General features: G+C 54.6%; 1 protein-coding gene across 1 annotated transcript in view; it reads right to left on the bottom strand.

Moving 5' to 3' along the window:
* Positions 1 to 12630, bottom strand: part of FAM186A (family with sequence similarity 186 member A) — a 34234-nt gene that overhangs the window by 16402 nt on the left and 5202 nt on the right. The window contains exons 2-4 of the mRNA XM_038752935.1: positions 10103 to 10331; positions 9045 to 9221; positions 683 to 5426 (exon numbers count right to left, since the gene is read on the bottom strand). Coding sequence (XP_038608863.1) covers positions 683 to 5426; positions 9045 to 9221; positions 10103 to 10331 — 5150 coding nt within the window. The remainder of the gene's footprint in view (positions 1 to 682; positions 5427 to 9044; positions 9222 to 10102; positions 10332 to 12630) is intronic.

The raw sequence follows: 12630 nt of genomic DNA, 5'->3' as shown, positions 1-12630 counted from the left end.
CAGGAGGCCTTCCCAGACTGAACCCCTTCCTTCCTCTCCCCCTCGTCCCCCTCTCCATCCCCCTCATCTTACCTCCTTCCTTTCCCCACAGCACCTGGATACATGTATATATGTTTGTACATATTTATTACTCTATTTATTTATTTATTTATTTTACTTGTACATATCTATTCTATTTATTTTATTTTGTTAGTATGTTTGGTTTTGTTCTCTGTCTCCCCCTTTTAGACTGTGAGCCCACTGTTGGGTAGGGACTGTCTCTATACGTTGCCAACTTGGACTTCCCAAGCGCTTAGTACAGTGCTCTGCACACAGTAAGCGCTCAATAAATACGATTGATGATGATTTTAGACTGTGAGCCCACTGTTGGGTAGGGACTGTCTCTACATGTTGCCAACTTGGACTTCCCAAGCACTTAGTACAGTGCTCTGCACACAGTAAGTGCTCAGTAAATACGATTGATGATGATTTTAGACTGTGAGCCCACTGTTGGGTAGGGACTGTCTCTACATGTTGCCAACTTGGACTTCCCAAGCGCTTAGTACAGTGCTCTGCACACAGTAAGCGCTCAGGAAATACGATTGATTGATTGATTGATTACAGAGTGTTGCCCCCGGGGAGTGCTTTCCGTGTCCAGCGTGGCCACCCTCCGTCCCCGCCGGGGCGGGGCAGTGGGGTCTACCTGACGCCCTGGATTGTCCGGTAGGCGATGTACTTCCTGCAGAGGTGGACGAGCCGGGCTTCGTCGGTGCGCAGGGTCTCCACGATGAGGTCGTTGGCCAGGACCCAGGCAGGCCGCGGCAGCTCCGCGTTGACCCTGGGCTGACTCAGAAGCACCAGGTTCGAGCGCTGGGCCTCCACGTCCACCCAGTATTGGGTCCCGTCCGGGGGCGAGGCCGGCAGGGCCTTGGGCTTCTCAGCCGCGCTAGAGGATGCCCGCAAATGGCCCGGCCCGGGGGTGTCTGCAGGGGCCTGAGGAGCTGTGGTAGAGGACTGGTCACTGGGGGCTGGAGTGGCCAGTGTCCATGACTTGTCACTGGGTACAAGGGGGGCCGACACCTGCGGCGGCCCAGTGGGGACTGGAATGGCCGGTGCCTGGGACTGCCCAGGAGGCACGCGATCGGCCAACGTCCAGGACCCGTCACTGGGAGCAGGAGGAACTAATGTCTGGGGCCTCTTGATGGTGACCGGAGGGGCCAGTTGTAGGCGCCGCAGTGTGGGGGTGAGAGTGACCAGTTTCTGGGGCTGCTTGGCGGCAGCAGGAGAGACCGCTCCCCAGGGCGGCCGGACCGGGCCGGCCCGAACCCACTCCTGGGACGACCCCGCTGGAGCGGGATGATCCGATGGCCTCGGCCACCCCGGGTGGGCAGGGCCGGGGGAGGGCCCGGGCCGGCCAGCGGGGATCGAAGCCACCAATTTCTGGGGGTGCTTTGTGATGACCGGGGTGTCCGCTGTCCGGAGTGGTGTGGGAAAGCCCGGCAGGGACAGCAGCCATGGCTTCTTGGGAGCGGCCACCGCCCGGGGCGGCCGGGAAGGGGCAGGACTGACCAAGCGAGAGTCAGCGGGGGCAAGGCTGGGCACCTGCCAGGGCCACAGTGTTGGGGCAGCTGGCACCGAGGGGGCTGTAGGGAGCGATGCCTGGGGGGCCGGAAGGAGAGGGGTCCGGGGCTGTGGGGGGCCTGTGGGAAGCCAGGTCTGGGGCTGTTCCATGGGGGCTGGAGGGAGCGATGTCTGGGGATCCAGAGGAGCCGGAGGAACTGATGCCCGGGGCTCCGTGGGAGCCGGACGGAGCCAAGTCTGGGCCTCCACAAGGGCCGCAGGGAGTGAAGTCCGGGGTTTCATGGAGGCCGGAGGAAGTGGTGTCTGGGGCTCCGTGAGAACCGTTGCAGGGAGTGAAGTCCGGGGCTCTTTAGGGGCCAGAGGAAGTGATGCTCGGGGTCCTGTGGGGGCCGGAGGGAGCGATGTCCGGAGTCCCGTGGAGGCCGGAGGAAGTGAAGTCCGGGGCTCCGTGGAGGCCGGAGGAAGTGAAGTCCGGGGCTCTATGGAAGCTGGAGGAAGTGAAGTCCAGGGTCCCATGGAGGCCGGAGGAAGTGAAGTCCGGGGTTTCATGGAGGCCAGAGGAAGCGATGCCTGGGGTCCCGTGGGGGCCGGAGGGAGCGATGTCCGGGGTCCCGTGGGGGCCGGAGGAAGTGATATCTGGGGCTCTATGGAGGCTGGAGGAAGCGATGCCTGGGGTCCCGGAGGGGCCGGAGGGAGCGATGTCTGGGGTCCCGGGTGGGCCGGAGGAAATGAAGTCCGGGGTCCCATGGGGGCCGGAGGAAGTGAAGTCCGGGGCTCCATGGAGGCTGGAGGAAGTGATGCCTGGAGTCCCGTGGGGGCCGGAGGGAGTGATGTCCGGAGTCCCGTGGGGGCCGGAGGGAGTGATGTCCGGGGTCCCGTGGGGGTCAGAGGAAGTGAAGTCCGGGGCTCCGTGGGGGCTGGAGGAAGTGAAGTCCGGGGCCCCGTGGGGGCCGGAGGGAGCGATGTCCGGGCTTCCATGGAAACTGGCGGGAGCGATGTCTGGGGCTTTGTGGGGACCAGAGGGACAGACGTCCGGCTGTCCACGGGGACTGTAGGGAACGATATCTGGGCCTGTGTGGGTGCCAGAGGGAGCGACGTCTGGGGTTCCACGGGAACCGGAGGGAGCGATATCCGGGGCTCCGTGGGGACCGGAGGGAGCGACGTCTGGGGCTGCACCTTGGGGACCCGACCAACTAAGGCCAGGGGCAGGTCACTGGTGGTGGCGGGAGGGATCGCTCCCCGGACCTGTCCATCAAGGGCAGGGAAGTCGGCGGCCCAACGTTGGTCTGCGGTCAGAGCCGGGGCCCCCTCCCGGGGTGGCTTGGCGACGTACGGTCTCCACATCTTTTGTATCTGCTCAGACAAGAGAGGGAGCTCCGGTTTCTGGGGTCCCTTGGCCAAGGCCACGATGTCCGCGACCCGGGGCTTCTCGGAGACGGCCGAGTCAGGCTCCTTGCCGAGTCTGTCGGAGGGGAGGGGGACCGCCTGGGCCTGGGATTTGGTGGCCGAGGAGAGGGCCTGCAGCCCTAAGGATGTGGCCAGGCTGAGGTACGATTGCCCCTGGCCCTTCTTCGTGGTGGGGGACGGGAGCAGCGCGTGGGCTTTTTGGTTCAGAAGCATGAGTTTCCTGAGGGGCTTCGCCGCGGAGCCCTGGGACAGCTGGGGACGGGAGGATCTCCGGAGCCGGCCGGCCCGGCTGAGGCCCCTACCGACGCCTTGCTTCTGGGTGGTCAACGAGGTTGACAGAAGCATCGACGGCAGGCGGCTGTGGGCCAGCTGGGGAAGGAACCTCATGGAGAGATAGTCCTCCTCCTCCTCCTCTTTCTCCTCCAGGATCATCTCGTCCTTCAGTTCCTCCTCCTCCTCCTCCTCCTCCGTCTTCCAGTCGTCATCCTCCTCCTTGGCCCTCTCCTTCATGGGTTCCAGGCCGCCCCACTCTCTCTGCCCTAGCTCCGCCTGCTGCGCCAGCTGGCCCTTCTGCTGCTGCCACCGCCCCAGGGCCTTGCCCGCGGGCCTTTTCTCCCCACGCTTGGCCCCGGGGATCTCCGGCTTCCCTCCCGGCCCCCTTGGCTCCCGCCACGGCGGCCTCGGCTGGCTCTCATCTGGCTTCCCGCCCTCCTCCGCCTCCCAGGGGAGCGGAAAGTCCGCCGGCCTTCCAGCCGCCCTCTGGAGCACCCGGAACACTGTGGCCACCCATGGATCCATCTCGTCTGCCCCAGGGGGTCCCGGGGAGGGGCCGGGGGGTCCTTTCCTCAGCCTCCCCGTTCCCCGCTGGGCGGGTGGGATCCTCTCAGTGCCCCCACGCTTCTCTCTGGCCCGGCCGGCCTGCCGGCCCGACTGCGGCTGCTTCATGGCGGCCACCAACAGTTCCATGACTTTCTGGAAATATTCCTCCATCTTGCTCTTGGTGACCTCAAAGAGCTTCCGGGCCTCAGGGTTCCTGGGCAGGACGCCGCTCTCCGTCCAGCCCTCCTGCTCCCCAGGCTTTTCCAGCTCCTCGGCCTTTCCCAGCTCTTCGATTTTCCTCTGGATGAAAGCCATCAAGGCCTGCTGGAAATCCGTCAGGACGCCCAGCTCGGCGAGGCCGGCTGGGCTTCCCTGGTCCTTCCCTGGCTTCGCTTTGGCCTTGGGCGGGGCCCCCTTCTGCTTCTTGCCCTTTCCCCTTGGGTCCCGGGGCTTGGGGGGTCTCTCAAGGCTCTCGAAGCTGGCCACGCTCGAGTCTTCCCTGGTGCCCTCGGAGGAAGGGGCCGTGTCCCCCGGGGGTCCGGGGCCTCTCCATGGCCCCGCCAGGACCTCGTAGCCGAAGTCAGCCAGGTTGGCCTCGAAGTCTTCCCAGTCTCGGCTTCCGAGGTCTGAATCCCAAGAGGCCCCGGGCCTCTCGCTCTCATCCTCGTCCCTCACGCTGGGGACGTTGGAACCCGGCTCTGTCTCGGCCTCCCCGGAGAGGGCCGCCTGAGATGACGTGACTTCTGTCTCCTCTGAGACCCGAGCCTTATCAGAGAGCGTGTCCAGGGAAGGTTGCTTTTCGTCCCCCTCGTCCCCGGCCCGTGTCTCCCTCGGACCCCTGCCTTGTCCCTCAGAGACCCCCGGCTCCTCGGGATGGGCCCCCGCTTCCTTCAGGTCACTCGGCGGGCTCGCCGGAGGAAGAGCGATCCCTCCCATCCTTTGGTCACTGGGAGGTTCTGGGAAAGCTGGCCTCAACTCCTCCTCGGCCGGACGTTCTGCCTCCCGTCCCCCTTCCGCGCCTCGGTCAGATCTCTTTGGGGCTCTCGGTGTCGCCTTCCTGGGTCTTCCCTTCTTCTCCACCTCCTCCTCGACGCCTCTGGGAGTCCCGGGATGGAGTTTCAGAGAGCCCTTGGTCTTGGACCACTTCTCCCCATCTTCCGACAAGGCGGCTTCGATGGCCGCAGCCGGCAATTGGTGCCGGACGGCATCTTTGGCCCGGAGGGCCTGCCTGTATTTTTCCTCCATGTTCTGGACCTGCTTCTCGAGGGCTCCTTTATTCTGGAGGAGGGCTTTGGTCGCCTGCTGGAAAGACAGGATCTGGATCCTGTGGTTCTCGGCCATTTCCGCTTCCAAGGTGGCGTGCTGGGTCTGCAGGCTGGCCATCTCCCGCTTCTGAAGCTCCAGGGCCTTGGTCAGGTTGCCCACGGTGGCGGACATGTACAGGATGGCGTGGACCTCGGTTTTATTGAACATGGAGGACCCCACCAGCTCCTGCAGCATCCCCTGGACTTCCACGACCCTCTTGTTCAACATCTTCTCGTCTTTGACCATCTGGCCCGGGTTCAGGGGTTGAATTGCCGAGGCGGATTTACGTCGGAGAGCCTTCTCCTTCCAGGTTTTCCACAGCTTTCCCTTGGTTACTGAGGAAGTTGGAGAAAAATAATTGTAAGGATTGCGGAATTTTTTTTATGGTATTTGGGAAGCGCTTTACTATGCCCCAGACACTGTTCTAAGCGCTGAGGTAGTTACAAGGTAATCAGGTTGGACACAGTCCCATAGAGAAGCAGTGTGGCTCAGTGGAAAGACCCTTGGGTCATGGGTTCTAATCCCAGCTCCGCCACATAATAATAATAACGATAGCATTTATTAAGCGCTTACAATGTGCGAAGCACTGTTCTAAGCGCTGGAGAGGTTATAAGGTGATCAGGTTGTCCCACGGGGGGCTCACAGTCTTAATCCCCATTTTACAGATGAGGGAACTGGGGCCCAGAGAAGTGAAGTGACTTGCCCAAAGTCACACAGCTGTCAAGTGGCGGAGCCGGGATTAGAACCCACGACCTCTGACTCCCAAGCCCGGGCTCTTTCCACTGAGCCATGCTGCTCCACACATATCTGCTGTGTGACCTTGGGCAAGTCACTTAACTTCTCTGCTGACAATAATAATAATAATAACGATGGCATTTATTAAGCGCTTACTACGTGCAAAGCACTGTTCTAAGCGCTGGGGAGGTTACAAGGTGATCAGGTTGTCCCACAGGGGGCTCGGAGTTTTAATCCCCATTTTACAGATGAGGTAGCCGAGGCCCAGAGAAGCAAAGTGACTTGCCCAAAGTCACCCAGCTAACAATTGGCAGAGCCGGGTTTTGAACCCATGAACTCTGACTCCAAAGCCTGGGCTCTTTCCACTGAGCCACGCTGCTTCTCTAAGCAGCGGAACTGGGATTTGAACCCATTACCACTGATTCCAAAGCCCGGGCTCTTTTCACTGAGCCATGCTGCTTCTCTAAAGATGGATTACATGATGGATTACACTGATGGATTACAATCTAACGGGGGAGACAGGCATTAAAATAAATCACCAAGCGGCCTGATCTAGTGGATACAGCCCAAGCCTGGGAGTTAGGAAACCTGGGTTCTTAGCCCAGCTCTGTCACGTGCCGGCGGTGTGACCTTGGGCAAGTCACTTCACTTCTCTGGGCCTCGGTTTCCTCATCTGAAAAATGAGGATAAAATACCTGTTCTTCTTCCCCTTAGACTGAGAGCCCCTTGTGGGTCAGGGGCTGTGGCCCTCTCCCCACCCCACCGCACTTACGTATATAATAATAATGATGGCATTTAGTAAGCGCTTACTATGTGCCAGGCACCGTTCTAAGCGCTGGGAAGGTTACAAGGTGATCAGGTTGTCCCACAGGGGCTCACTGTCTTAATCCCCATTTTACAGATGAGGTCACTGAGGCCTAGAGAAGTGAAGGGACTTGCCCAAAGTCACACAGCTGACAATTGGCAGAGTCGGGATTTGAACCCATGACCTCTGACTCCAAAGCCGGGCTCTTTCCACTGAGCCACGCTGCTTCTCTATGTATATATCTACAATTCTACTTATTTATATTGATGTCCATTTACTTGTTTTGATGTCTGTCTTCCCCCCGTTGTGGGCAGGGATTGTTTCTCTTTTTTGCTGTATTGTACTTTCCAAGCGCTTAGTACAGTGCCCTACACACAATAAGCACTCAATAAGTACCACTGAATGAATGATATGCATATATTCTACTCACCCCATTGTGGGGCACGTAGTAAGATCAGACTAAGCGCTTTCCAAGCGCTCAGTACAGTGCTCTGCACACAGTAAGCGCTCAGTAAATACCATTGATTGATTGAAGAACTTTACAAAAAACAGACTTACTATTATTAGCATTATTAAACTACAGGTAGGGGAAATATCTAAGTCTAGGGAAATGTACATACATGTTGTGGGGATGGAATCAATCAATCAATTGTACTTATTGAGCACTTACTGTGTGCAGAGCACTGTACTAAGCACTTGGGAAGTCCAAGTTGGCAACATATAGAGACAGTCCCTACCCAACAGTGGGCTCACAGTCTAAAAGGGGGAGACAGAGAACAAAACCAAACATATTCACAAAATAAAATAAATAGAATAGATATGTACAAGTAAAATAAATAGAGTAATAAATATGTACAAACATATAGACAAATGAAAGTGCCAAAATAATAATCAGGAGAGAAACAACACGGCCTAATGGGCTTTGGAGTCAGAAGGACCTTGGGTTTTATTCCTGGATCTGCCCCTTGCCTGCTGTGTGACCTTGGGGAAGTCACTTCACTTCTGTATGCCTCGGTGATCTCCTCTGTAAATTGGGGATTGGGGCTGTGAGTCTCATGTGGGACATGGATTGTGTCCAACCGATTAGTTTGTATCATGCCAGCACTTAGTACAGTAAGTGTTTAACAAATCAATCAATCAATCAATCAATCAGTCGTATTTATTGAGCGCTTACTGTGTGCAGAGCACTGTACTAAGCGCTTGGGAAGTACAAGTTGGCAACACATAGAGACGGTCCCTACCCACCAGTGGGCTCACACTCTAGAAGGGGGAGACAGAGAACAAACCATATTAACAAAATAAAATAAATAGAATAGATATGTACAAGTAAAATAGAGTAATAAATACTAGTATATATTACTATAAATAATAGTAAAATAAATAGAGTAATAAACAATAAAATATTACTATAAATAACAGTAATAAATAATAACAAATACCACCAAAAAACCCAACAGAAAACAAAAACAAGACCGGGGAGATTTTGTGTCCCAGCCCCAGGACGTTGGTTCGGATAAGGCCAAGCCCGTCACCTCCACTACCGGGGGAGCCCAAAATCCATTTTGTTAGTTGCTAAGCCCCCTTGAATGTGGGGACCGCGGATGTCTCACTCTTCTGAACTCTCCCTGATATGTTTAGATGCTCAGTAACTGAGTGATTGATTGATTGATCAATCAATCTAGCTCTCTTCCTCCCTTCAAGGCCCTACTGAGAGTTCACCTACTCCAGGAGGCCTTCCCAGACTGAGCCCCTTCCTTCCTCTCCCCCTCGTCCCCCTCTCCACCCCCCATCCTACCTCCTTCCCTTCCCCACAGCACCTGTATATATGTACGTACATATTTATTACTCTATTTATTTATTTATTTATTTTACTTGTACATATCTATTCTATTTATTTTATTGTGTTAGTATGTTTGGTTTGGTTCTCTGTCTCCCTCTTTTAGACTGTGAGCCCACTGTTGGGTAGGGACTGTCTCTACATGTTGCCAACTTGGACTTCCCAAGCGCTTGGTACAGTGCTCTGCACACAGTAAGCGCTCAATAAATACGATTGATGATGATGATTGACCAATCGATCGCCTCCTATAGCAGCCTCACCCCAGGTTGACTCGAATCCGGTCATCCCTCTCCCCGGCCCCCTCCCGCTCTTGTGGAGGATTATGGGAATATCAATTCCATCCGGTCCTCGATCGGGCCGCGGGGTTGGGAGGTCGAGGTCTGGGGGCTGCGAACATCCCATCTTGAGCGAGGGCGGGGGACCGTGATCCTGGGTTTGTCTAAGGTTGGGTGGGAAGGGGCAGAAGTGTGTGTGGCGGGGGGAGGGAGGAGGGGACACATCTTTCCTCGCCCCTTGGGGACCTCCCAAATGGATTTTGTCTCCAGCGCAGACCCCCTGCAGCCGACAAGCACCTACTGAGTTTCTTTTTCGTCCTTTTATGTTCCGCTAATAAGTAGGAGCAGAAGGAGCTGAGGGAGCTGACACTGCCCTGCGTGGCTGTGAGGGAGAGAGGCAGCGTCTTCTCCATGGCTTCCACCCAATCTTGCTCGTCCTCTCCCAGGGCCTCTTTGGTTTCCTCTGACAAAATGATATCTTTGAAGAGAGTCAGAATAAGACAGTGAGTGACGGGATGGAACTGGCGTTCCCCTCCCCGTCCCCGCCCCGACACATTTTCAACCCCCATGGAGGGAAAAGCGTTAATAACATCCCTTCACACCTTATGGAAACACCTGCCCTGCTCCCTTCTTCCCTCCCTGATCACTATCTTCGACCATTCTCTTTCCAATGGGTTCTTCCCCACTGTTTCAAAATTTCCCCTAGCCTAAAAAAAAAAACAAAAAAACCCTCCCACGACCTTATGGCTCCCTCCAGTTATGACCCCCGTCTCTCTCCTACCATTTCTCTCCAAACTCCTTGAGTATGTTAACTAAGCTCACAGCCTCCACTTCCTCTCCTCCAATTCTCTCTTTGACCCCCCCCAAATCTGGCTCCCACCCCCTTCACTCCACCAAAACTGACCACTCTAAGGTCACCAGTGATCTCCTTCTTGTCATATCCAACGGCCTCTACTCCATCCTAATCTTCCTCTCAGCTGCCTTCGACACTGTGGACCACCCCCTTCTCCTGGAAACATTATCCAACTTCGGCTTCACCGTCACTGTCCTCTCCTGGTTCTCCTCCTATCTCTCTGGCCCCTCCTTCTTGGCCTCTTTTGGGGGCTTCCTCTCCACCTCCCACCCCCTAATTGCAGAAGCCCCCCAAGGCTAAGTGCCCTTCTATTCTCCATTTTCACCTGCTCCCTCGGAAAACTTATTTGCTCCCACAACTTCAACCACTATCCCTACGTGGATGATTCCCAAATCGCCCCGGTAATATCTTTCGGTTAGCACTTTTATTTGACCAAAGCGCTTTTGCATTTTCTTTTATCTCCTCTCAGTGCAGGAAGGGGACTCCTAGGTCAGCCGGACACTCACTCCACTCCACCAGCCATTCGTAAATATCCTGCAAGACCTCGTTTTTGGTCGCCATGTCCTGGGCAACGAAGCCAATCTTCTGTATTAAAAAGGTCTTCTGTTTCTTCCTGTCCGTGACGAAGCTGGACAACTCCTTTCTGGTCAGAAAATCTAGGCCTGAGTAGTCTCTGTAACGCTCGATCACACGGTTGACGTTGCTTAGGATGTCAGACATTTCTCTGGCGATATTCTGGAAGCGGGTGGAGAACCAGATGTGAGAGGTGGGAAAGATTGTTCTCCCCAAGCTTTGGGACCAGAGTTGGGGCATCAATCAATCAATTGTATTAATTGAGTGCTTATTGTGTGCAGAGCCCTGTACTAAGCACTTGGGAGAGGACAACACAACAATATATTCACTTCTTCAAGAGGCCTTCCCAGACTAAGCCCCCGCTTTCCTCTTCTCCCACTCCCTTCTGTGTCACTCTGACTTGCTCCCTTTGTTTTCCTCCCTTCCCAGCCCCAAAGCACTTAAGTACACATTTATTTATTTGTACTGATGTCTGTCTCCCTCCCCATCAAGACTGTAAGATCACTGTGGGCAGGGAATATGTTTGTTTATTGTTGTACTGTACTCTCCCAAGCACTTAGTACAATGCTCTGCACAAAGTAAGTGCTCGGTAAATATGATTGAATGAATGAATGAAGACACATCCCCTGCCCTCAGTGAGCTGACAGTTTAAAGACAACTGTTACGGGGGTTACTATTCTATTTATTTTGTTAATGATGTGCATATAGTTTTAATTCTGTTTGTTCTGATGATTTTGACACCTGTCTACATGTTCTGTTTTGTTGTCCGTCTCCCCCTTCTAGACTGTGAGCCCGTTGTTGGGTAGGGACCATCTCTATATGTTGCCGACTTGGACTCCCAAGCGCTTAATACAGTGCTCTGCACACAGTGAGCGCTCAGTAACTATGATTGAATGAATGAATGAACGTGTCCGCTAATTAATAATAATAATAATAATAATGGCATTTCTTAAGCGCTTACTATGTGCAAAGCACTGTTCTAAGCGCTGGGGAGGTTACAAGGTGATCAAGTTGTCCCATGGGGGGCTCACAGTCTTAATCCCCATTTTACAGATGAGGTCACTGAGGCACAGAGAAGTCAAGTGACTTGCCCAAAATCACCCAGCTGACAATTGATGGAGCTGGGATTTGACGATGATGGCATTTATTAAGCTTACTGAGTGCAAAGCACTGTTCTAAGCGCTGGGGAGGTTACAAGGTGATCAGGTTGTCCCACGGAGGGCTCACAGTCTTAATCCCCATTTTACAGATGAGGTAACTGAGGCCCAGAGAAGTGAAGTGACTTGCCCAAAGTCACATAGATTTGAACCCATGACCTCTGACTCCAAAGCCTGGGCTCTTTCCACTGAGCCACGCTGCTTCTCTATATTTAGTTCCCTATAATTCTCTTGTATTATACTCTTCCAAGCGCTTATAACAGTGCTCTGCACACAGTAAAGCGCTCAACAGCGTCGATTGATTGATTGACTCATGTGACCGCCCTCTCAGTTTGGATTCTCCCACGTGAGCAAATGATCCCTTTCATCCAAGCCGTCACCAAAACCTGCCGGTCTCAGCTCCGCAACATTGCCAAGATCCGCCCTTTCCTCTCCATCCAAACTGCTACCCTGCTCGTTCAGGCTCTCATCCTATCCCGTCTGGACTACTGCACTAGCCTTCTCTCTGATCTCCCATCCTCGTGTCTCTCTCCACTTCAATCCATACTTCATGCTGCTGCCCGGATTATCTTTGTCCAGAAACGCTCTGGACATATCACTCCCCTCCTCAAAAACCTCCAATGGCTACCGATCAATCTGCGCATCAGGCAGAAACTCCTCACCCTGGGCTTCAAGGCTGTCCATCCCCTCGCCCCCTCCTACCTCACCTCACCTCCCTTCTGTCCTTCTCCAGCCCAGCCCGCACCCTCCGCTCCTCCACCACTAATCTCCTCACTGTACCTCGCTCTCGCCTGTCCCGCCATCGACCCCTGGCCCACGTCCTCCCCCGGGCCTGGAATGCCCCCAATCCCTCTGCCCATCCGCCAAGCCAGCTCTCTTCCTCCCTTCAAGGCCCTGCTGAGAGCTCACCTCCTCCAGGAGGCCTTCCCAGACTGAGCCCCTTCTTTCCTCTCCCCCTCGTCCCCCTCTCCATCCCCCCATCTTGCCTCCTTCCCTTCCCCACAGCACCTGTATATATGTATATATGGTTGTACATATTTATGACTCTATTTATTTATTTATTTATTTATTTATTTTACTTGTACATTTCTATCCTACTTGTTTTGTTTTGTTGGTATGTTTGGTTCTGTTCTCTGTCTCCCCCTTTTAGACTGTGAGCCCACTGTTGGGTAGGGACTGTCTCTATGTGATGCCAATTTGTACTTCCCAAGCGCTTAGTACAGTGCTCTGCACATAGTAAGCGCTCAATAAATACGATTGATTGATTGATTGATTGATTCCCTCCAATTTTTTTTTAAATGGCA

Source organism: Tachyglossus aculeatus, chromosome 10 (assembly GCF_015852505.1).
Source record: "Tachyglossus aculeatus isolate mTacAcu1 chromosome 10, mTacAcu1.pri, whole genome shotgun sequence".
Taxonomy (NCBI): domain Eukaryota; kingdom Metazoa; phylum Chordata; class Mammalia; order Monotremata; family Tachyglossidae; genus Tachyglossus; species Tachyglossus aculeatus.
Note: the sequence above shows the minus strand (reverse complement) of the source record. Positions and strands in the feature narration are given on the sequence as shown.